Here is a 26,461-nt window from a genome sequence, read left to right as displayed (position 1 = left end):
TTAAAAATCTGCCACTCATTTTTCAGTCCTCATGTGATTTTATAATATCAATATTTTCATATTTTCTTAAAAGAATGTATGATAGAATTTTTGCTTTATGTTATAAAGAACTAATGGTTAAATTTTAGTTTACCTCTGATCCGGCCTGCGGATCAGTCTGTGGGCCTCGCCTGGAGAGGGGATGGAGATGGGGGGCTGGGCAAGAGGAGAGAGAGACGGAGACAAGATGAAAGGTTCCAGTCAAGTCTTGTTTATTCTGAAAATGGCAACAACTTATATAGGGTGGAGGTGGGCCAACGGGGCAGGAAGAGGGCACGGAGTGCTATCTGATAGGTCATTGTCACATCTGGATATGTGATGTAAGCAGGAGAGGATTATGGGTAATGTAGGCAGATGTGAGGATCATGAGAAATGTAGGCGGACATGGCAGAGGCCCACAGGAGGGCGAGATAAGGTGGCAGCACTGAGATATGCCACTCCCTACATCTCCTCCCTTTTTATTTCCCATAATATCAAGAGTATGGCAGACCTTGTGAGGATGGCGCCTGTCTTGGGTCATGGACTCTATTTGTGACCCCAACCAGGCCTTTCCCATCATGGGCCTGCAGGACAGCAGTTGGTCCTGTGCCTGTCTTAGGCGGCTTGGTGGTGTGACACAAATGTCCAAGTTGCCCGTCTCTGGCTGCCCGTCCAGTGCCTCAAGGCATTAGGGCCACATCATTATGTGGACCATTGGTGGATGTTCTTTCCCGATAAGCTTGTTGTTCTGCCATCTCCAATTGATGGTAATGTACCTGAAGGGGCTTTGCCATAAACGCGTCAATCCTGTTATTAAGGAGTGTCATGATCCTCTGGAAAATACAAGGGCCTATGGTAAGGAGTAGCAATAAAGCAGCTAGGGGTCCCAAGACGGGGGCAATGTAAGGGAAGAGACCCCCCCACATGGAAGGGAAGGTAGTTTCTCTGAGACGCTCCTTTTCTCTCTCTCTGAGGCGTTCTCTTAGGTTAGTCATGGACTATCTGACGACTCCTGAGTGGTTGGCATAAAAACAGCATTCTTCTTTGAGGGCAGCACATAAGCCACCCACCTTCATAAATAGGAGGTCTAGTCCTCTTCTATTTTGTAGGACTACCTTAGATAAAGACGTCAGGGATGCCTGTAAAGCCATTACAGATGTTTCTATTTCTTTTAAATCTTGACCTACTATAATTGAGCTAGATGTTGATTTCCCAACACTATAGCTATAGTCCCTGTCCCTATCCCCGTTGCGACTCCTAACCCCATGGCAGGTTCTCTTTTATACATATAGCCAATCTGTGATGCCTGGAGGAAGAAGTCTCCTGGGTGGAATGTTATGCGAGGAAGAACCTGTACAAGAACACAAAAATCTGTAGACTTGTTAAAAACAGTAGTTGCTATACAAGGTGAGAGGCCAGAATTGCAGGCCCAAGACATTCCTGGGGGAGGGATGAGGTAACTGTTTGGTTGGAAGTCTGAATGAAGCTGGGCACAAAGTCATGCTGCCATTGCTGGTGGGTGGCTGGAGTCCCCAAGACAGGTCCCTCTACTGGAGACGTCAGGGAGAGTCAGCTTGTGGTGATTGCCCCAGTCACAGACAGATGAGCTAGAAGAACTGTTAAAGGTTAAATTGAGGGCCTTTCCTTCATAATATGGGGGAGGAGCAGCCAAGCATAGCCAACAGGATTGGGTGAGATCAGGTTGGGTGTGATTTAAGGCCACATAGGCCCCCAGAATTAGGTTGTACAAGTTAAAGTGTGGAGCAAGGGTGGAACTTAAAGGTGCTGGAATGGCTGAGAAAGTGTCGGGAGAGCTTAAAGAGGGGCGGGCAGTCGTCAATGGGAGTGAAGTTACCACCTGACCAAGAGACCTATGGTCGTTGGGTGGGACCACACCGGATTTGGGCCCACTGCGACAGGGGTGTGTTGTAATGGGTTTTTTAGAATTCGGGTAAGGTTTCTGTGATTGTGGCCCTGTTCGTAGAACCGAATGCCCCAAGTATGCCCTGAAATCCAACCTTGTTCTTGGGGGGTGGTGACATTGAGGGTCACATTTCCGCAGTTAGCCATTTGGCAGGAGCCCCACCCCCATACTTTACATCCTCTTGGCTCATTGCCGAGCATGACATGAGTGTCAGAGATTGGGGGAGACCAGCCGGATGTTACCACCGTTTCACAACCCCAGTAGGCACAAAAATAATGGCCCGGGGAGTGACAATAAGATCTTTCTGATGTTGGTGAGGGGCACGTGTACAAAGGCTGTTTATGGCAAAATTGTCCTGAAGACATTGGGATGACATGACAGGGATCAAATCGAAGGCTAGGGCTTCCAGATCCCTGCCAGGTAGTAACAGGGCACCAGTCTCCTTGGAGCCCATCCCATTTTTGGAGGGTCCATACCCAAGGTTGATGGGGATTATCAGTCATTGTGCACAGGTGTAATCATGTTAGAAATCCGACGATTGTCCATGAGATCTTTAGGGTCAGCATTTTCCTGTAAAAAGAGCACAGAGAAAAAGCTTCAGGGGGCCACATCATCCCTGGGCGCATGGGAGGCCCGTATTAGTTTGTCTGTTTGTTGTGTATCAACTTGTCTTGTAAGCTGTTCAGGGAGCCATCTAGCTCCCTTTTCTTGGTGGGAGTAGACACAAAAAGAACCTCGTCCCCAGATAAGGACTGGATCAGGGCCATTCCATGTGTTGGTTAGGGGATCTCTCCATAATACAGATGCAAATTGTGTTGTTGTCCGCATGTGCCAAAAACGAGATGCCGCTGAGCAGCTTGAGGCATCCAGGGATAGAAAAATCAAAATAAAGTGAGTATGTGAAAGAATATTTCTAGGAGACCCTCGGGTTGGGTACCAGGTTTCCCCTTTTATTTTATCTATGGTAGACTTGAGGGAACGATGTGCGCGTTCAACAATACCTTGTCCTTGAGGATTGTAAGGTTATACCTGTGGTGTGTAGAATACCAAGTCACTTGCAAAATCGGGTGAAGGAGGTACTAGTATAGCCTGGGCCATTGTCGGTTTTGAGCTGGTGGGGGCATCCCAGAACTGAGAGGGCCGGTAGCATATGGGCTATAATATGTTTGGTAGCCTCTCCAGTCTGGAGTGTGGCAAAGATGAAACCACTATAGGTATCAATAACCACATGTATATATTTTAAGTTGCCAAATTCATTAAAATGAGTGACATCCATCTCCCACAAGGCATTGGGGATTAAGCCTCTTGGATTGACTCCTAGGTGTTGAACAGGCAAGTGAACAGCACAAGAGGGGCAATTTTTTACAATTTGTATGGCTTGTTCTCGGGTAATTTTGTGGAGGAGGCGGAGAGTCTGGGCATTGAGGTGGTGTAGCTCATGAGCCTGTTGAAACTCAGATATCTTGGAGTCATCTATAGGCTCAGAGTGGGTCATGAAGACCTGTGTCCGTGTGGCAATATCAGCCAAATGATTTCCCTGAGTGAGAGGGCCTGGGAGAATGGGCTCGCAAATGGCGAATAAAAAACTTATGGCGGTGGAGCCGTGTGATCTCTTAAAGTCTCCCATTTGGGTAAGTAAGTCTCTGCCCCATAAATTAAGAGGAAGTCCTGTAACAACATAAGGCTTTATATGTCCCTGGTTGCCTTCTTGATCTTTCCATATGAGAAGGTTGGCACTACGCTGGGGGTTTTTTGATTGTCCAATTCCTTGTAGATGGGTCATGGAAGTCTTTAAGGGCCAAGTGAGGGGCCAGTCCTCCCTTTTAATAATAGCCACATCAGCACCTGTATCTATGAGGCCTGAAAAACTTTTTCCATCTAATTGTAAGGTCATAAGGGGCTTATCTTTAGATATGGATTGGCCCCAATATACATCTGAGGAGATGAGTCTACCCTTTAGAAAGCCATGGCAGTGTTGGGAGTCTGAACCAATGGCAACAGCAGCAATTGGGCAATATGTTGTCCCTGTTTAATAGGGATGACACCAGAAACTGAAAAAGCCATGATTTTAATTTCTCCTGTATAGTCACTAAGAACCTGGGGACAATTTGTAACCCTTTAAATATGGTAGTGCCACGTCCAAGTATCAACCCGAATGTATTGGGAGGAGGGGGACCGAAAATCCCTGTAAGGATTACTTGAGCACCCGTATCGGGGGTGAATACTGTGTTGGAGGTGGAACAGAGATCCAAACCTGCGCTTTCTGGTGTTGCGCGGAGAGGACTGAGATGGATTGTTTTGTGCTGGGTTGTTTTGCTGTGGGACAAACCTTATAGCCTCGGGAACTTGTCCTGGGTAGGGGGTCTGGGGCTGACCCCGATTCCCATTTCCCTGCTGGGGGAGGGGGTTGCCATCTGGGTCTGTTTTTGATCTGCCTTCATTAGCCCAATGATATCCCTTTCTGCATCTCGGGCATAAGTTGGTGGGTTTTGGTTTTGGGTTATTGTGTTGGGACTTTTGGGCCATAGGGCAGTCTCTGACAAAATGGCCTGTCTGATCACATTTAAAATATTTGCCATTATTTATTTTCCCTCCTTGCTTGTGTGTGAGGAGGATCTCCTTTTCAGCTGCAGTTGTACTTGCAGCTGTGACCTGAGCTTGATGGTAGGCAGGGCCTATGTCAGCGCACAAGTGAATAACCTGAGAGAGCCTCCTTTCTTTTTTTTTCTAATTTTAATTTTATTTAAGGACAAAAAAGAAAAAAAAACAGAAAAAGAGTACAAGTTATACAGAATTTCAGAAAAAGTAAATAGTATGAAATCACTGGTTAATTACATATTGTCAGCTTAGAAATAGATGTTGAAGTTACAAAATTAAAGCATATAGAGGGGACTTTCAAACAGTGAGACTGCAAACAGTTTTGTTCAATGATCCAACAAAACTGAGTAATATGGTTATCTATACACTTAAATATATATGCAGTTATATCGTTTAGAGAACTTTCTTTTCCTTTCTTTTGTACAATGACAATTACATATTTTGGGTTTTATTACTGCCACAGTTCTTACTACTTTTTTTTTTTTTGAAGAAAGTAGAACCAAATGTGACATACCAGGACAGAATCAGTCAAATCAAAAGGATGGACCTAATACATAATGTAAAAACGAAATACAAGGTGATCAACAATGGTTACCATAATGCCTCTTGTTATCTTAAAAAGAATTGCCTATATCATCAGTTATAATAAAATTGTACAAAACATTAAAGAATAAGACCAATAAAACCAAAACATTGGAGACATTACAGGACTTCAAAAGAAGATAATAGTCAACCAGAATGGGTGTCACAATGAATCTTATTGTCTTCATAGTTGTTGCCTATACTTTCAAACTTGGTACTATCAAGCATAACAGAATAGAGGAAAATCAGTCAAAACAAGGTGGTGAGAGCAATACAGAGTTTCAAATCAAGTTAATAGGAAAGAAATCAAAGTGGGTTGCTATAATATATCCTGCTATTTTTTATTTATTTTTCCCTTAATTGAAAGGATAAAAATGAAAAAGTAGTTAATAAAAAGGAGCTTGAGATAAAAAAAAGAGGGCATAACAGCAAAACAGCGCAGGTCAAAACATAGCCATTTAAGCAAAATAGTGTTTCACCACAAGAAAATCTCGACATAATAGTAGTTACCATAGTGTCTCTTCCCTTAAAATCTTTGAGTATAACTTCGTATACTGTAACATCAAACATATCAAGACAATGTAAAACTGTTCAAGAGAACGACAGTATTACAAGGTATTTAGAATCAATTAACAAAAAATCAACAGTGGTTTCTGTATAATCTCCTTGTGTATAAAAGTTTTTGTTTATATTATCACATATAATAAAATCCAATAAGATACAACAGGTTAAAACCGATGGAGACAGAAGAGCAAAAGCTTGACGGGACTTCAAAACAAGAGGATATTAAATCAGCACTACCTATTATGATGTCTTGTTTTCTCCAAAATGGCTGTTCCTACCATCCAACCTTCTCTGCCTCATTTCTGTTGAGCTCTTTTTCTGTCATTAGTTGTCAGTTTGTCCTCTTCATTTTGCTTTCTGCTCCATTCATTGTGGCCTCTCTGCCACTGTTTCTGAAATATTGGTATTTTTCATTTTTAGAATATCCTGCAGTATTCTCTGTAGAGTTGAATTGGTGGTTGCAAATTCCCCTAGTTCCTCTTTATCCTGGAAGCACCTTGTTTTTCCATCAATTTCTAGGGACAGTTGTGCAGGATATATCAATCTTGGCTGAAGGTTATTATCTTTCAAAGCTTGAATTATTTCCCCCCACTCTCTTCGTGATTTGATGGTTTGTGCGGAGAAGTCTGCTGTAATTCTGATGGGTGTTCCCTTGTAAGTGATCTGTTTCTTGTCTTTGACGGCTTTTAATATTCTGTTCTTATATTGGATTTCTGGAATTTTGATTATTCTATGCCTGGGTGTAGCTCTGTTTGGGTTGTAGGTGGCTGGGGTCCTGTATGCCTCATACATCTGAGTATCTTTACCTTTTGCTAAATTAGGGAAATTCTCCTGGATTATTTCTGTGAATAGCTTTTGTAGTTCATTTGTTTGTGTCCCTACTTCTTCTTTTATGTTCTTAATTCTTAAGTTATAGATGCTCTTATCATCTTCATGTTTTTGTATTATTGCTGTTTGTTTTCTTGTTATTTTTAAGAAGTTTTTCATTTCTTGCTCCCATCTTATAAATCTGTCCTCCAGTTCTGATAATCTATCCTTAGTTTCTTTCAAGCTGTTATGCCAGCTTTCAATAGAGTTTTTAGTTTCCTGGTATTCTCTTTGAACCTGCTTCACATATTGTAAGTTTTCTCTTATTTTCTCCATCAAACAATTCTCCCCTTTTTTTTTCTGTTCTTCCATTCCACCATCTGTTTTTTTCTTGGGCGGTGCTTAGCATTTCTCTAACTATTCTACTTATTTCTTGCTTTATTTCATTAAATACTTCATTTTTGAACTCGTCTATGAGGCTCCAGAGATACCGCTTTATGTTTATAGGTGCCATGTCAGATATTGTATGTTTTCTGTCTTCATTCTCTTTTGCATTTACCTTTCCTGGATCAGTGTTCTCAGGATTGGGGACTGAGGGCCCTTTCTTGTTGCTCCCTCTTCCCATACTTTTTGTTCCTTCCATACAAGCGTATGTAGGACGCCCAGTTTTTTTCCCCCTTTGTCTGTTACAGTTTGTTTCAATTCGCCAGCTAGGTGTTCCCGCCCACTGCAGTGTACTTGAGAGACACAGACCTGGGCAGCCTCTGCTGGGTCCGACCCTCCAGGTCAACCTACTGAATGCTTCACTGCTAGGGTGCACCACCAGGCGCAGGGACCTGATTTGGACTAGCCTACTGGATCTTATTCCACGGCGTCACTCCCCACCACTCCCGCTTGAGAGAGGAATATGTGACTAAAGTCACTGCAGGACCCTGATCCAGCTAGTCTGCTTATTCCCAAAATGTCCTCTGTTGGAGCCTCCTAGTCTATGAAAGGGTCCCCATTTGTCTCACTCACCGCAGGTCAATGCAGGACTCCCTGCTAGTCCCGCTCTCAATGCCGTTTGCTTCGCGGATTCCAGCTCTCAGAGCTTTCGTGCGTCTCTCTCCCTGCAGTGCTGATTGGGATGCAGTAGCGGCAGCAGGAAATTCAAATCACGGCTTCCAAAGGCGCAGGATCCAGCTTCTGCAATGAGATTTTATCTGTTCCTGTTATAGCATCAGGATTGCATTTCCAGTTGATTTCTCTCAGCTTAGTTCGTTCCTGGGTCGGCAGGGTACATCTCCCCTCGCTTAGGACTTTTCACACGGCACCACTCCTGCATTCTAAACTGGTAATCTCAGAGAGCCTCTGTGGCTGCTGTTACTTGTCCGCCATGTTCTCCTGGAAGTCAAGATCCTCCTTTTTTCTATGTGGTTTGATAGCAGCCTGGCAGGCAGGATTAGCATTTTCATAAGCCAATTGTTTAACAAGGTCAGAGTTGTCCTCGGAGATGCCGAAGAGATGCTCAGTTGCCTGTAAGAGGCGATCAACGAAATCAGAAAAGGGTTCCTCAGGTTTCTGTTTTATTTTTGTAAGGGAAGAAGTGACTCCACCAGAGGGGAGCTTTTTCCATGCTTTGATCGCTGCCAGAGTGATCTGAGCAAAATGCGTGCCTCATACCGCATTTCAGCTTGTGTAGCATATCGACCTGTTCCTGTTAACATGGACATAGTATAATGGTTTCTCCTGTTAGCATTATCTTTAGCTGAAAGTTCACATTGGTCTTGGAATTCCACCTTCCAGAGCAGATAATTGCCTCCGGAGAGTGTAGCTCTGGTTAAACCCCTCCAATCATTAGGTGTAATCCAGCCTTGGGTTAAGAAATCTAAAACCACACGGGTAAAGGCAGCCATGGGACCATATTGGGATACTGCTGTTTTTAATTCTTTTAGGGCAGTTACTGGAAACGGTGTATGGGCCCTACTAGTCCTCGGCGCTGGGGGTGGTGGGTCTGTGTCTGTATCACTATCATGTGGGTCAGAATCACTTTCTTCTTCACTATTAGCAGTTTCTAAATCCCATGTCTGTAGGCGCAGTGGCTGTCTTTTTTTGTTTCCCCTTGTTGTTGTAATGGCCTGTGTTTTATCCCTTCCATATTCCTGGCTTGGGGATTGATCCCCGCGTCTAGTTCATCTTTTTTGTCTCCCCCTTTCTTTAGTTGTTTCACTGCCGCCATCTTGTGGACCAGGCGCCATCTTGGGTGGGTCGAGTTGTCTCTCTGCCATTTTGTAAGTCATTGCCACCTGTGCCAGTTGGAGCAGTTTCCGTTACCGGAAACAGTAAAGGAGGTGCCATTTTTAAGGTATCTGTTTTTGGAGGGTGGATTATTTCTGTTACTGGGAACATCATTGTTGGTGCATCTAAAGGGGAACGAGAGACTACATCAAGCAACTTAAGTTGTAAAATGAGTCTTTGTCTCTCCTGTTTTAATTGAAGCTGCTGTTGTAAATAATGGATCTCTGTCTCTAGATCAAGGAGATCAGGAGGTGGACCGGGCGACTTTTGGAAGCCAAACGGAGGGTTATCTATCTTTTTTGTTATGCCTTTTGTCACTAAATTAGGCTCGACAGATAGTGCAGGGGCTGCAAAAGGGGGTTTCTCACCCTGATACTGAATAGCCTCTTCTGCTAGCCGTAACCAATTAATCTTTGGAAGGTCAGAAAGATCAGGATATATAGGCTTATATGATGGAGGAGTTGTGGCGGCACCGAGTTCTAAGGAGCGCTGGCAGCCAGTTTGAATGGTGGCGCCATTTTGAGTGCCCCCGTGTGTTTCAGAAAGGGGAAATGACTCAAGTTGCCATTTTGGGAGTCTCCGGAGGGGGAGAAGTCGCCATCTTGAGGGGGCTCCAAAATATCAAGAACCACAAAGCCAGGAGAGCTGGGTGCTTTGCGTAAATCTGGTGGCTGTGGGGTACAATTGCGGGAGGCAGATAATGCAGCCTCATCCTGTGCAAGCGTCTCTGCAGTTTGGGGATCTGCATGACGTTGTGTCAGCAGCTCAGATATTAAAGTCCAATATGCATAAGAAGTTACCAGAACCTTTTCCGAACCAAAAACTCTGTAATAGTCTTTGAGAGCATCTCCTACTCTTTGCCATCTTTTTGGTCAGTGGAATCCTCTAGAGGGAACCAGGGACACACAGAATGCACAAACTGAAAGTAGTGTAATAAATCTTTAGTTTAAACCTTAATCCCCCTAACCTTGAGTGCCTCCCTGAGGCCATTTATGAACAATTTGTGTTCACTAAGTGCTTGCCCCATGCCGATCCCGTTCACCTACTGTGATTCAGGTGAAATGTAAGGTGGCCATCTGCACGGATCACAGGGACAAAGTCCCGAAATAGTCACGCCGGCCGGCGATTTACTCCTGTGAATGGTCTCGCGTCGATATCCCTCGTGCCAGGTTGAACCCACGTTGAGCGCCACTTGATCTGGCCTGCGGATCAGTCTGTGGGCCTTGCCTGGAGAGGGGACAGAGATGGGAGGCTGGGCAAGAGGAGAAAGAGACAGAGACAAGATGAAAGGTTCCAGTCAAGTCTCATTTATTCTGAAAATGGCGACAACTTATATAGGGTGGAGGTGGGCTAATGGCGCAGGAAGAGGGCATGGAGTGCTATCTGATAGATCATCATCATATCTGGATATGTGATGTAAGCAGGAGAAGATTATGGGTAATGTAGGCAGACGTGAAGATCATGGGAAATGTAGGCGGACATGGCAGAGGCCCACAGGAGAACGAGATAAGGTGGCAACAGTGAGATATACCGTCCCTACATACCTCAGATAAAAATACTACTCTTTCATCTTAGCATATATGTTTATTACTGCAATATTAAATATTCAGACAAACCTAATTGGAACTTTGAAATGTAGAGAAAACACTCAGGGCTTTATTTTTGTTTTTTATGTAAGGAGTCTTATTTCCTGTAAATATCTTGATCAAATAGTTATGTTAAAACTGTAGTTTTGGTGAAGATTTAATTTTAAGCTATTTGTCCTGCCTTCTACAGTTTTGATTTCTGCCATTTAAGTTGTCAACCATGGTCCAGAAATATTAAATGGAAAATTCCCCAAATTAAACAATATAATTTCTAACTAAATTTTTTCATACAAAAGACAATAAACATTTGAAATATATTTTTTCACTTTGTGCAAAAATATATTTTGCCCTGTGTTTCTGAAAAGATGTGTAATTTCAATTATCCATTCAACTTTAAGCTACTGAAAATAAATTTCAATTTCATGAAAATTCTAACTTTAGTGACTATTTGGTTTCTTCTAGGTTCTGTTTATTGATCCTGCTAAAGAATATACCTTTGACTTTATGAAACTTGCTGAAATTTTCTATTTTCACAAGTTTCCTCTCAGGTAATTTTAAATTTGTGTTACTAAACTGTCAACTGAAGGAAATCCAGTGATGTTTATGTCGTGTTACATGGAATATGCAATCAAAGATATAATTCACTCTAAAACTTCACAAAATATAGCTTCTACCATAATCTTATGTGCCTTGTTGCTTGCCAAAAAGTAATCTGATCACTCTGGAAATTCACATGGGACTCTTCTCTGGGTGACTATATTAGGAGTGCATTTATCCCATTTTCCCAGAAAAATGTGGTCATTTGATAATGTCACCATCTGAGAGTTGTTTTACATTTTGCATAATCCAGTATGTGTGAGCATTTTTTCTCACTAATATCTTCATTTGCCTTACCTACCAACATAATCCCTCTAGTCTAATATTGTGGTTCAAGAGGCAGTTGTGATATTTGTTATTCATCTTCTTTTCCCAGAATTGGCTTTGTCTTCATTCTTAATGCAGATGATAAAGTTGATGGAAGAAATGATGCTGGAGTTGCTCTTTGGAGAGCGTTCAACTATATTTTGAAGGAACGTAGTGTATCTGAAGCATTTATTTCCATTTTACATGTAAGTTTATGCACTAGTTAAAATTTCTGTATAAAGATTATTTTTTTGAATTGCTAATTTGTTATACTATTTCAAATTCATGAAAACTGTCATGAGAATTAATACTGATGATAAATTTGATTCCTGCAACTCACTACTGAAGTATATAATACTGTCCCAGCTTTATGGATTAGGTAAGTTGGACTGTGCTACAGTATATCAATTTAGGTTTACTCAGCCCGTAAAGGAATTTAGATTGTATATTTATATTTAAAGAAAAATGTAATACCAGAATACTATTTTGGGGAAAAATTCTTTAACTTGATCCAGAGTAAAATCACTAATAAAAAGATAGTTGTAAATATGAATATTCAGTGAAGCATGGTAGTGCACATCTGTAATTCCAGCACTTGGGAGACTGAAGCAAGTTCTTAGTTTGAGGCCAGCCTGGGCTACATAGTGAGATCAAGGCCATTGTGAACTACATAGCAAGAACCTCTTTCATAATACAAAATAAAGGTGAATATTCCCAGATAACAAAGTATATACATACCTCTTTGGAATTTCAGAGAATCAGCTCTCAAAAAATTAAATTGTATGAGAGAAAATTGATAGAATCTGACAGAATGTATAAGAAAAGTCAAAAATTAATAAGAATGTTAAAGAAGAATTAAACTACAGTATAAGAATAAAGTGTATCTGTTCATAACTTAGGAAGATTATTTCATAAATAAAGATTTCAAAACTTTGACTCATGGAAAAGTAAATATTAAAGAGCTATATCATCATTATTAGTGAAAAGAATCAAGTTATAGATTAAAAAGAACTTTTACTAATTTTTATATTCATGGGCCTTTAATTTCTCAACTCGTATTATAATAAGGAATGACAAGTGAAAGAAATTTCTACACAATATGTGTCAGTATTATATCTGCACTTACTAGTCTTACTAACTTACTAGTATAAGACTTTAAAAAGAATTTAGTCAGTAGACTTAGATCTTTTATTGTCTGTTTTATCACCAAAAAATCCTTACAGTATTCAAAACAGAAACCTGAAGGCATTGAAAAATTAACTTTCTTTAAATTAGCTTAATTACCAATATTAAATTGCTATTTTCTATGCATTTTGTATCAGATATAAATTTGCATGTGATGGTTAAAGATGTGGGGCCCTAAAACTGAAGAATACAGAAGTGCCATTGCAAAAAATTGGAAACAGATTTTCTGCAACTGATGGCTAGACAGCTGGCTACCTTATTGCAGATAAGACCTGACATTGTATGTGTAAAAAATCATTTTTGATAGTTTAGAAACTTGTGTGAGAAATAAAACTTTAAAACTTTTAGAATTTCTTGGGTGAGACTTACAAACTCTAATTCTAAAGGAAAAAAATTGACAAATTTAGCTGTACTACAAATGAAAACTACTGTTCATAAACAATATCATGAAGAAGTTGGGTAACATAAGTTACCCACAGGAGCAATATTTTCAATATATTTAATCAGTTACATACTTATATAAGATCATACATATTTCATGAATCAAAATGAAAAATATAAACAACTCAAGGGATAGAATGCAGAAAAAGGGAGGAGCTAAAGATGGTGGATCAGTAAGCAGCAAAATAGGGAGCCTCTGAGAGAGACAGCTCAGATGCCGGAATAAAGCATCTTAGAGAAGACCAGATGGAGGGAGACAGATCCTCTCTAACCAGGAAGAAACTAAAGGGAAAGGAGCCGGTCAGACTCGCAGTCATGGCGCTCCCATTGCAGCTGGTCACACTTGTGGTAATGGCACTCTCGCTGGAGCCACTCAGACTTGCAGTCTCAGCACTCCCACCGCCAGAGCCATAGTTGCGCTGAAGTCAGGGGTTGGCAAACCCAACAGAGAACAGAGCCAATGTGGAGACCTGCACTAACCCTCAGTGAGTACTCAGAATTTGACCCTCCAGTGGAAAAGGGGTGACCAACTGGATGACATATTGGTATTGGAAAGGATGGGCCTGAACAAGGAACGGCAGTGACTTTAGATGGTTGTTCCCTGCCCAGAGCAGATTGGTAAGATCTGATGGGGTTGGGTCATGCCCCTGGCTGGGACCCAATAGCCAGGGATGAAATTGTCCTCAAAAGTTGTCCCGAACCAGTTCTGTCCGCAAGGCAGACACTAACATGGTGAAGGCCCTGGCTGGTTGACTGGCTGGGAAGGGAGGGGCCAGCCTACACAGCCCCTGCTTGCACCTCAATGACCAACAGCAAACTGAGAGGGCAGAAATCCCTACACAGTGCACTTCAGAAGAACCATAACCAATAGGAAAGGGTCTGGGACCTTCACCATACACTTGTATGGAAGAAACCAGAAACATGTCAAGAGAGAAATAAGAAAAAGCTCCGAGCCCCAACCCAGGGAAAATGGGTCCAGGAGAGATAAATGCAGAAGAGATCAAGGGCAGCAAATGTGGAATATCAGGCACAGCATCAGCTGACATAAAGAAATGTCTTCGTGACCTTATAGATGAACTCAAAACTGAAATTCTAATACAAGTAAAGCAAGGTATAAGAAGATTGATAAAAGAAATGCTAGCCACCTCTCAAGACACAGAAGGAAGAATGGAGGAACACAAAAAAGGAGAAAAACATTCAATGAAGAATATTTTAAAAACCTAGAATACATGAAACAGATTCAAAGAGATTACCAGGAAATTAAAAACGCCATTGAAAGCTGGCAAAATTGCCTGAAAGTAACTAAAGATAGATTTAAAAAATCGAAGATGGGTTTGCAATGTGTGATCGCAAAAGGAAAGATCACTTGCAAAATAACAAGGAAACAGGCACTAACAATACAAAGACTAGAAGATGACAAGAGAGAGGATCTATAACTTAAGAATAAAAAATGTAAGTGAAGAAGTAGGGGTAAACACAAAGGAAATACATAGGCCATTCACAGAAATAATTAAGAAAAACTTCCCAAGCATACAAAAAGGAAATGATATTCAGATATATGAGGCATACAGAACTCCAACCATCTACAACTAAAAAGAACTACACCCAGACATATAATAAAGATCCCAGAAATTCATCACAAGAACAGAATATTAAAAACTGTCAGAGAAAAGAAATAGATTACCTATAAAGGAAAACCCATCAAAACCACAACAGACTTCTCGACACAAACCATCAAATCAGGAACAGCTGGGAGTGAAGTATTCCAAGCCCTAAAAGAAAATAACCTCCAATCCTGATTGATGTTATTTTGTACCCTGCAAAACTGTCTCTCAAAATTAATGGAGAAACAAGATGTTCCCATGACAAAGAGGAACTGGGGAAGTTCATAACAACCAACACAACCCTACAAAAAATACTAAAGGACATTCTAGAGAGAGAGGGAAAAAAACATGAGGATTTCAGAAATAGTGACAGAGAAGCCTCAGTGAACAGGGCAGACAGTGGAATAAAGGAGAAAAGTAGACAACCGATGGCAAAAACATAGCATAGCAGAAATGAGGCAGAGAAGGTTGGCTATAATCTCTAACATAGATGGCCTTGATACGCTAACAAAAAGAAATGCAGAATAGATCAGGAGATAGGGTCCATTGAGATGCTCTATAAAGGAAATACAATTAACCTGAAAGAGGGTTTATGGACTGAAAGTCAAATATGAGAAAACAATGCTCTATGCGACAGGGAACCAGAGAGAAATAGGAGCAATTCACCCAGTACTTGCAGATAGGTTGGAAAGATACAATACTTTTGTGCAGTAGAGAACTACTCAGCTATAATGAAGGAAAACCTTGAGGGTTTTGTAGGTAAAGGAATACAACTTAAGATCAAACCCACGGGTAAAAAGGTTCAGAACCTCTTAGGTAAATAGCAAATTGCCCCCCAATCTAAAAACTAAAGGAGTTAGTGGGACCCAAAATGTACAGTGCACCTTGTGAAAGTGAAAGGAGAAGAAATGTCTAAAAAAGGAAGGCAGAGGAGGACATTATCAATAGTGTGTCAGGATTTAAAATCCACATTATTCTCACTGATATGTTTAGATTGATTATATTCTGTTCTAGTTTGTTTACTCGTTTTAGATTTGAGGGCAAAGACAACTATCCCTAAAATAGCATGATATATTGCAGTAACCATCCTTAATTTTCTATCAACCTAATCTGAAGCCCTGTATAACTTACACTGTCTTATTATGACTGATCTTATTTGAATCTGGTTTGTTAGATCACTGTTTTGTATTGACTGATTTTATTTGAATCTGTTATGAGTGGTAGTGTCAAGTCTGAGAATATAGGCAACTGCTCTGAAGATGACAAGATTTACTAGGGTACCCACTGTGGTTTGCCTATTGCCTGCTTTTGAAGTCTTATGTCTCCTATGTTTTGTTTTTATTAATACTGTTATGTACTGCTATGTTCAATTATACTATGCCTGATGATAGACAATTCTGTTGAAGATAACGAGATATCATAGTAACCATTGTAGATCACTTTGTATTGTGGTTTTATATGACTTTCTCTTTCATGTTTTTCTAGGAATTTGTTTTGTTTGGTCTTGCTTTGTCTTATTTTTCCCTCATACAGAAAGGATAGATACACATATAGAGACTCATGCATGCATAGAACTCCTAAACAGTTTATGAGAACTCATTATATAATGCATGATGAAATGAATAACTACTTTGAGGAGAAAGACACTACAGTACCCAGTGCTGATTCCATAGTGTCACGATGTGAAATCCAACAATACTATTATTCTTTGTTCAGAGTAATTTTAGTCCATTTTGTTTTGTTTAATTTCAACATATGTGAAGGTAGGGACAGCTATTTTGAAGAGAATGAGAGACACTATAATAGCCATTGTTGATTTCCTTATTGTCTGGTCTTGAAGACCTAAAATGCCTTTTTCATCCTATTCTGATCACTTCTATACTATGTTGTATGAATTCAGTGTATGTGAAGATATGGAAAACAATTTGGAAGAAAACAAGAGACAATATGATAGACAGAGAAGATCTCCAATTGTCTTGCTTTGAAATATGTGTCTTTGCTTTCTTGTGTTCTGTTTTGTTCTATTTTGTTGTGTTTAATTTTATTGTATTTAATTTTACCCTCTTTAAAAATAAAAGAATGCAGAAAAGATTTCTTTTAAATAGAAGAGGGTATATTAATGATAATAAAAATTTACTGAAATTAGTGGTATTATCTATTGTAATTAATGGTAAATAATAAGATAATTTTTTAGAAATTGGAAGTAAAGAATACTGCTATGAGATTATTTTACACTCTATAATCTTGCAGTAAGAAATTTGATAGTATCATGAGTTGATGAAAATGTAGAATAGTAAATAATGTGAATACTCGTACCCTTCCTACAGCAATATAAATTAGCACAAGATTGAAAAACAAACCTGTCTTTGTGGTTAAATTCCCATGTGCACACACCAACACACCCTAAGAGAACTTCTTGAACAATTGTTCCTTAGGACAGGATTCTTAGTAAAATCATTTTAGAACAAACTGTCAGTAATTCAAATACGTATCTATAGCAAAAAAAAAAAAATAGAAAATTTGATATATTTAGATAGTGGAATACATTCATAGAACAAACTGTAAATAATTGAAATATGTATCCATACAAAAAAAGAGAAAAGAAAATTTGGTATATTTACATGGTGAAATATAATCCATAAGCATGATTATACCAGAAAGGTAATAAAGTCATAGAAGACTTACCACATTGCATATACTTTTTAAAGCTCAAGAGCAAACCAAACTAGCCTAAGTCATGCGAATGCATTCATACAGTGTTCTAGAAGTTGAAAGATAATGGCAAACTCATTCAAGAAAATGGTTGCATAAAGAGCACAAGGAAATGGAATTGGGAGAAAGGTTGTACTGAGTAATGGTGATTTTTCCATTCTTATGTTAAATTGTTCTTATGTACAAAATTTTTATTCCTATATTTGTGATCCACATATGTCACATATGTCTTTTCTTACCAGGTTTCATAAGAATTTATTGAATGCATGAAAAATTGAATTATTATATTTGTGTACCTTATGTAAGACATGGCTATATCATTTTATAGGAGCATCTAGTATTTTAAAACTACTTAGTAATGAGCAAAAATTACTAATCTCAATGAATTTTCAAATATAATTTTTGCTTTATTTCAATCTCATTTTTAATCCCTATTTATATTTTACAGAAAGCTGAACTTTTCATTTTTTTTAAGTTATGTTCTACTTTAATGTAGTAGAAATTGGCCCCTAAATTCAGACACCCAAAAACTAACCCTATTAGTATAATAGGATGCCTACATTTGTAATCACAAACCTGTGCCTACATTTGCTTCTAAAAAGAGTAGCTTACCAAGTTTTCAGGGATATACAGAATGCAGGGGATAATAATTTCTATCCTATCAGCTGTAGTATGGAGATGATCTCTGGCAATAATGATGTAAAAGGACTAAATTTAATGATATATCAAAGTGCTGCCGCTTGGTATTTACATTTGCAGTTCTTCTTACTTGCATGGTTCTTTCTTGAGAATATCTGAACACTAGCTTAGTACTCATAATCAGTGCATAGCTTAGTCATCATACTCAGATTTGCCTTCTTTCCTGGAGTAAAGCTGGTGCTCTTTATGCCTAAAACAGTATCTAGGTCATAGTAAAGGTTCTGTAACAACTTTATTAAAGGAAGAAATGAGAAATGAATAGCAGCATACATTCTGGTATCCTGCTGTTGAACATTTGAGATTGGGGGAAGATTGATCTGGAATAGTCCGAAATGAAAATGAAGCATTTCAGAAGTGCTTATAAGATAATATAATAGGAAATATAAAAACAGTGTTATCTAATTTATTTAATAAGTTTTTCTTTGTATGGCCTATCATAAAACATTCAATAAACAATGTAACATTACAATGTGAACAATATCTGTTTCTGAATTGTTTTTGTATTGTCTTTCTTTGAACAACATACTTTACACTGTTGTGTCAACCTATTTTCTGTGGGTGATATAGCTTCAATAAAATGTCTACACATTAAAGATGTTGGTGATGGATATACTAGTTGGTGTCTCACTATCCTATGTTTTTCAGTTATTTGGTCTATTAAACGTAATCTAAATTGCAGGTGACTTTTTCAACTCCTTTGTCTTGAATATGAAAGAAACAAGTTCCATATTGTTTGGCCCAGAAGGTTCATAAGTATTTTATAAAATATTTTTCCTTACTTTTTGACTAGAGAACAGCTTGTTAGATGTTGGTCAACTGTGTCAGTACTGCCCACAGAATTATTACAATTGTTGACCACTGCTGAAATTTTCTGTTTTGTTTCTTTTTTCGAGTCCTGTCATTTCTGTATTATGAGTAGTTAACAGTCACAAGACATCCTTTTTGTTTTTCCACTTCGTAACACAGACTTTTCCTTCCTTTTCCAGTTTTTCTTTTGCAGATCTTTTGGCACTTTCTTCCCGATCAGTCTCAGTGTCCCAAAGTGTTTGTTTTGTATTAAAATATCACTGAGTTCTGGAGAAGTATAAAAATTATATCTAATGTACTTACGATGAGTTTTTATAGATTGTAGATTATTTTTCTAAATTATAGGTTATTTTTCACAAATAAATTAAGCACAAATTAGTGAAAGAAATAGCTAGAATTTATTATTACATTTCACTAGAAACAAATATCAAAAGCATATGCAATGTTCTAATTAGAATATTATGCAGAGCTAGTTGTGGTGTCATACACCTATAATCCCAGTATTTAGGAGGCCGAGGCAGGAGGATCACTGCAACTTCAAGTCCCGTCTGAGCTACATAGTAAGTCCATGCCAGCCTGAGCTGCATGGTGAGACCCTGTCTCCAAAAAAGATAAAAGTGTGCAACAATAGTTGATACTAAACAAATAGGCATACAAGAATCGACTGGGTGAATGGATATCTGCCTGAATGGCACTCAGGATAGTTAGTATATAAACAAACCTGGTGCCCAAGTGACACTCAGGGTAAACTCTTAAGTGGCTAAAGAAATTTAAGCATTTGTTTTTAAGAATTACAATATCTAGTTTGATTAAAATGAATGGAACAAACTTGTTATATATTTAAAGACTTTAGAATATAGTACTTATTAGAAAACAGTATGTTTAAATTACTTTTATAATAGTTTGTGTGTATTTATATACTTAGACTTTATAAAATATGGGCTTTATTTTACAAATGTATGTTAAGAGGAAAAAACAAATTACTATAAAAAGAAAAATTATATTGTCTTTGTTTCCACAGATGTACCAAAAAGTGAAGGATCAGAGTGTACTCACTGTGGAAAATGTGAAGAGTGTTCTCCAAAATGAATTTCCTCATGCTGATATTTGGGATATTTTGGGAGTGCATTCCAAATATGACAATGGAAGGAAGGCAAGTTGAGGAACTGTGTTCAGTAAATAAGCCAGGCACAGAAAGACGAGTACCGCATGACCGCCCTCATCTGTGGAATCTAAAACAGTGTAACTTACGGGGATAGAGTGAACTGACAGCTACCAGAGGCTAAGACTGGAGAACTGGGGAGATTCTGATCAAAGAATAGGAAATTTCAGTAAGACTAGACCAATAAGATCAAAAGGTAGCTTGTCCACTGTGATAACTAGAGTTAGTGATACAGTATATGTTGTAAGGGCTCTCAGAACAAAAAAAGGTAGGTAAGGTAGTACTTTATTAATTGGCTTCATTTAGCCTTTCTGCAGTGTATGCACAGGTAGAAACATCAGAGATGAATATAACTGTATGCTATAGATTTATACAGTTTTTACTTGTAAATTTCTAGAAAGGTGAATAATTAAAGACTGAACCCAGGAGATCCTAAAAGAACAGAAAAGACAAAGGCAAAAACATAAATTACCAGAAAGAAAAAAGAATAGTACAAAGAATTTCCAAAATTGATAGCCATGACTCCTCACTCTGAATAAAATTTCTCTGTAGTGGATAAGGATAAGGAATAGTCTTCTTAATCAGTGATATTTAAGCGGAGTCTAAGGAAGTGGCGAGAGAATAACATTCCAGTGAGAAAAATGTCAGAAGGTCCTGAGTTGTGAGGGAACTAAGAGAAACTAGTGTTTCTGCTGCATAAAATGCAAGCATGAGTTGTGGAGAAAAGTTTAGGAGATACGATTGGAGGGATGGACAGGGGACAAATTGTACCACTTCTTATACGTGATACTTCCTCATTATCCATGAGATTGGACACTAAGGGTAGCATGAAATCCAGTCTCTCATTTAAAATGGCATAGAATTTACACAGAACACATTACTAATGCCTAACATAATTAAATGCTATATAAATAGTTGTTATACTGTGTTGCTTAGGGAATAATGACAAGGGGAAAGTCTGAACATAAAAATCTACATATTCAGGTTCAGTGCAGTTTTTTTCTCATATGTTTTCAGTCCACAGTTGATTGAATCCACACATGCAAGCTCTATAAATACAGAAGTCCACCTCTATTTAATGTAAACTCAAAACAGTGCAAGACCTTAGGGGTAATAAAGGTTCTACAGGTAAAGTGACTTAGGCATGCATCTTTTTGAAAGAACGTTCTTCACTGTTGAGAATGGATTGTTGAAGGGTGAGAGAGACAGAGACAGAAAGGGAAGAAAGAAAGTTAATACAGATTAGGAAACACAAGATGGGCTAGTTGGCCTTTGGCAGAAGAAAATGGACACATTTGAGTTCCTCAGCAAATCCTATCCAGGGTCTTTGCAAGAATGAACAGGGTGGAGGGCAGACGAGAAATTGTCAAGGAAGATGACTCCCACATAGGTTTACCTGAGCAACTGCCCAGAGAGAGGCACTTAATCATTGCCAGAACAGAAAAGAATGGAAGGAGAATAAGGCTGGAAAGTAAGTGAGAATGTGCCTGTGAGACTTCCAGAGAAGATGTGAAAAATGATTTAAATATATATGTCTAGCTCAGAAGCAAAATGTAGACTAAAACCACAAAATTCTCTGTCACCAGATTATTTGTGATAATTAAAACTTTTGGAATAGGTACACTTCCTAATTGGAATTCGATGAGTAGGAGCAGGAAAAAGACCTATATTTCTAGCAGGGACATTTTTCTTGAGGTCCACATCCATGCATTCAGCTGCCTACAGGATTGTGCATAGCCAATCTAAAGTGTCTAAGACCAAGTATGTCATCTTCCTTGTTACCCCAAGCCTATTTTTTATACCCTATCATAGCATCACATATCATAGGTGGTCACCTATGTAAAAGTCTGGCCCTCATTCTAAACTACTGTTATTTCACACCTTCCAAACAACAGGTCATCAAGTTTTCAATTCTCCTTTTAAAATAATTCAAGCACTGTCTCTTTCTGTTTGCCCTTTATCACTGATTTTTTTTTCCTGGCTTTTTTCCCCATTTTATTGCAGTAGCTTCCAACCCAGTGTCCCCCTCTCATATTGCTATTGTGTTGTTTTTAAAATAGGAAAATCTGATCATACTACATTTTTGTCAAGAACCCTCTTTGTAGATAGAATTGACCGTAACCTCTTTGGTATCACTAGATACTATATTGACTTGTTTTTAAAGTATCCATTTCTCATCTGTTAAACAGTAAAGTTTTTTGGAATAGAGTTTACATATCACTTTTACACATTCATAAGCCTTTTTATCTAGTAGTAACTGCCTAATAAATGGAAATAATGTAGCACTATAGATAAGAGACTAGACTCTTGGTCAGACAGATTTGGATACAAAATCTGGTTCTAATATATAGTAATTATGTGTCACTGGAAGTGATTTAATCTCTGTTTTTCATCTCTGCAATGTTTACTACAGTTTTGAGCTTCCTTTATTCAACTCAGAAATACTCCAGCATTTCTGAAAAATTCCAAAATCTGAAGCATTCTTGTTCTTGTTGCGAATAAGGTTATATTCAGCATGTATTTAGCTTCTGAGGTTACTTATGAAAATTTTAGCCATAATAATCATAATTATAATGTTTAGTATTGAATATCAAACAAATTGTTTAGTGGCTATCATTCATAACGTAAAATCCAAATTTTGAGGACCTGCCCCACTGGCTATGATTGAGCTCCTCTAGCCTTGTATCTGCCAGTTCTCTCCAGTGTGTCACACCCTATCTTTACTTGGTGTTGTCTGAGTTTGTCACATTCTCACTTCTCTTCTAGTTTTGCTGTGCTTTCTTTAGTTGGAATATCTTTTTTCACTTCATCTTCTTGGCCAGTTTTTATCCATCCTTTAAGGCTTTTGGTGTCACTTTTTTGGTATCACGATGAAGCTTCTTTGATCCCTTCTCTCCATTCTCAAGCTTTGTTAGATGCTTCCTTTCTGTCTCTGAAAATCTTGTAATGCCTGTATTTTGCTTCTAAGTATGTGAAGGCTTTCAGCTGTATATTCAATGGATCTAGTCTAGTATTAGTGGCATGATTCAGTATCTGCTTATTAAATAAAGGAATACAGGGATAAAATAAGTGTTGATGCAGGTGAATGTTTTGGTTTTAAATAAATGTCGTATGTTTCAAGAGTCAGCAAGCCCACTCTCTACTTGTTTTTGTGAACTGAGTATTTTGGGAATACAGCTGTGCTTAATTCATGTTGTTTGTGACTACTTTCGCACTGACATCAGAAGTGAGCACTTGCAACAGAGCCTGGCTGGCTCACAAAAACTAAAATATTTACACTCTGGTGCTTTACAGAAATAGTTTCCTGACTCCTGCTTTGTGTAGGTAAATTACCTTCCTTTACATACTGTTTGGAAAGGACAGATAAGGACAGCAAAATGTTTATTTTCAAAAACTGGTGTATAAAAATGTGAGAGTGTCCTTTTTTCTTGTACATTTGTTTTCCAACAGTTAAATTTTGACACTCTTCTATTTTTTAATGAATAGGCAGGAGCAAGTTTTTATAAAATTACTGGCCTGGGTCCATTGCCTCAAGTTATTTATAATGGTGAACCTTTTAACCATGAAGAGTTAAATAGTGAGGAACTAGACATTGTTGTTCTTCATAGAATGAAGGGTGCATCTGTGTATTTACAAAGAGATATCTTAATGGTAAGTAAGTTTTTATGAGAAAATGCATAGACATTTAATACTTCTTTAAAAATTTTTAATGGCACAAGTTACTTGTATGAGAATTTTTATTCTAATTATTTGATTTTAAAATTAATACTTAAACTTACCTTGAAAAATTAATTTGAAAGAAAATTATAATTTTTATAAGAAAATTTAACAGAGCAATCCTAAACTGCATGTTTATCAACTTAGATTAAATAATTTGTAAATGAGTACCTGTATAGTTTTAAAATATGCATATGAATTGCCTATATTATTTAAATTATATTTTTATTATTTTAGGGCACATTAAATGATAAGATGAATGCAATTGATTACCTAATGGATAGGAACAGTGTTGTACCCCGTATAAATTCTGTGATTTTGCACGCTCAACATCAGTACCTTAATTTAATATCTTCTCAAGGTAAAATAACCCTTAATATAATGTTCTAAAAATATTGATCTTTATGCTTCACTACTCATTGTTAAGTATTTACTATAAAATTTTTCAGTAACTACTGATATTGAAGATTTCTCTACTTTCTCTTTCTTGGAGTCACAAGATAAGAGCGCTATGATTGCAAAGAACATGCATTATTTAACCCAGGAAGGTAATGACATTTTATTTTCTGGAATTTATGCAAAGGTAATAAAAACTTAGAATTTTAGTAAATTGCTTGCCTAGTTAATTTTGTTACTATTTTTTATTCTGACTAGATTTAACTTTGTTATTGATTATAAATGATTATGTTTTAAAAATGTACTGGGAAAATTAGGCCTCTTGTCTAACTAGTCATATATGCAGAAGGACTTCATCTTGGGTTAATACCTTTTTAAAAAAATAAGTTCTTCCATTTTTACCTTTTAAGAAAATGATACATACTTTTAACAAGGCTGTGTTAAACTGATAAAATGCATGAATAAAAATAAAATCCCAAACTCAGCAAAGATAATACTAGTTTTCTGGTGATTAAACAAATTCTGGGTGTTTTGCTTAGATTGGGGGTTACAACCAAAGGAGGAGAGATCATGATAGTAATATATTTGGAAATAAACATTTTGCCTAGCAAGTGTATAGTAGTACCGTAGATTTTTTAAGGGCACAACTTAACTACTCAAGTAGATAAAGGGATAATTAATATTTGAGCTGTCTTGCTTCACTTTGTCTTATTTGGCCTGCTTTGCTATAGAGATGAAAATGAGAGCCTGAAAGTATAAAATTTCATTCTTCTTCATGACTAAATAAAAATCGTGTCTTTTGCAGAAAAATAGATGGACCATAATACTAAGTGAAATAAGTTAGACACAGAGTTAAATATCACATAGTATCTCCTATAATATAAATAAAGAGTATAATAAAGGCCATACAATAAGAAGCCAGGAGGCCAACTTTTTGGAGATGAGGAAAGGGGTCAGGAAAAGTGAATGATGGGAAGGGGAATCAAAGAATCAAAAATAATCAATGTAATGTACTTATTTGATATAAAACATAGATACATTTCCCAAATAAAAAATTAAAGGATGATTTTAATCTCAGTATGTAAATGTTAACTTTCTAACAATAAAAGTGATCCAAAAGAGGCCAGGGATTTAGCTCAGTGGTTTAAGCACCTCCCTGGCAAGTGTGAGGTAGTAAGTTTGATCCCTGAAACAAAAAAATAAGTGATCTAGAGATATAATGAACTGTGTAACAAAAATTAAACTTTATGTATGAGAGAGATTTAATACAAAGGGTACATAGTCACTCTTTAAGACTGTCAAAATCAGATGGGCTCTGGATTACTTTTTAACAGATTCTTTGGTTTATGTTCATAAAGTATATGTCAATAAGAAATTGAAAAATGATAAAATACAGTAGTTCCACCATCTCGTGAGCTATCCTTTTGAGAGTATCAAATAAAGGCAAAAGGAGTCAGAGATTGTATTTCAAGTATCCACTTGATTATCAAACTAAACATAGAATTATGCCCTTTGGTTAATTCTCTTGGAAATTAGAGGCATATTAAGTGTGAATCTTATTTCCTCTTATTTGCATATATGTAAATGTGTGAATAATGCAGCTCTGAAAATTTACTTAAAACTGAATTATTTCTATTTACTAGGGTGAAATTAATGAAAGCAGAGATCTGATACTTTCTTTGAAAAGAACGTTACTGCTTCTAAAAGTTGCATTACAATCAATACTATCTTTTTTGTGACTTTTCTCTTGTTTCCAGAGCCAGTTTTTGTATAGCTAGATAATACTAGCTATACAATAACTTTAGTTCCACATCTATTCAGTAGTAAGTTTTTGGTATAGCAGTTTTTTTAATAATTAATTAAATGCCTCATCTAAAGAACCAGTTTTGTGGTAGGTATTAATGGCAGCCAGGCAAGTATCATTCAGGTATTCTTTACTGAGCCTGGATGAAATTACACTGACTTAACTGTGGTGTTAAAATTTAAAAAAAAAAAAAAAGTGCTGAGGATTTAGCTCGGTGTCATAAGTGCCTGCCTGGCAAGCACAAGACCATGAGTTTGATCCCTGGTACTAAAAAATTAAGTTAAATTAAATTTAAAATAGTCTCTTCATTTAGATTACAAATCTTGAAGTGTTTTTGAGATGAGAATTATATCACTGTTGAAAGAAAAAGATGACATAAATTAGACTAAGTTAGTGATAGCCAGAAATTAATTATAAGGTAATAAAATACTTCTGTCTTCTGTACGTTCTAAGTATGTATCTCTTTCGTGTGTATAATTATAAATATCATTTCTTCACAAATATGTCTAGAAGAAGGCAGTTTTATTTACCACCACTGGACCATGAAAGCCATAATATAAGCTTTTCCACTAGTAAAAGTATTTCACATCTGTGTCCTTCTTGTTATAGAACTGTTCTTTTTGTTATAGACCTTATACAAAGGTTACACAGTGTGCTACTCTTCTAGCATTTTTA

General features: G+C 37.6%; 1 protein-coding gene across 4 annotated transcripts in view; it reads left to right on the top strand.

The window, feature by feature from the left end:
• Uggt2 (UDP-glucose glycoprotein glucosyltransferase 2) overlaps positions 1 to 26,461 on the top strand; it is a 194,240-nt gene that overhangs the window by 79,548 nt on the left and 88,231 nt on the right. For all 4 annotated transcript variants that reach the window (XR_010046872.1, XM_063246946.1, XM_063246947.1 and 1 more), the window contains 6 exons: positions 10,819 to 10,904; positions 11,330 to 11,465; positions 19,729 to 19,864; positions 23,360 to 23,520; positions 23,824 to 23,947; positions 24,036 to 24,134. Coding sequence is in view for 3 of the 4 variants with exons in the window: in XM_063246946.1 (XP_063103016.1) it covers positions 10,819 to 10,904; positions 11,330 to 11,465; positions 19,729 to 19,864; positions 23,360 to 23,520; positions 23,824 to 23,947; positions 24,036 to 24,134 (742 nt within the window). In the remaining variant the exon portion in view is untranslated. The remainder of the gene's footprint in view (positions 1 to 10,818; positions 10,905 to 11,329; positions 11,466 to 19,728; positions 19,865 to 23,359; positions 23,521 to 23,823; positions 23,948 to 24,035; positions 24,135 to 26,461) is intronic.

Source organism: Cavia porcellus, unplaced genomic scaffold (genome assembly GCF_034190915.1).
Source record: "Cavia porcellus strain 051 isolate PalLab524CR breed Dunkin Hartley unplaced genomic scaffold, mCavPor4.1 scaffold_4, whole genome shotgun sequence".
NCBI lineage: Eukaryota > Metazoa > Chordata > Mammalia > Rodentia > Caviidae > Cavia > Cavia porcellus.
Note: the sequence above shows the minus strand (reverse complement) of the source record. Positions and strands in the feature narration are given on the sequence as shown.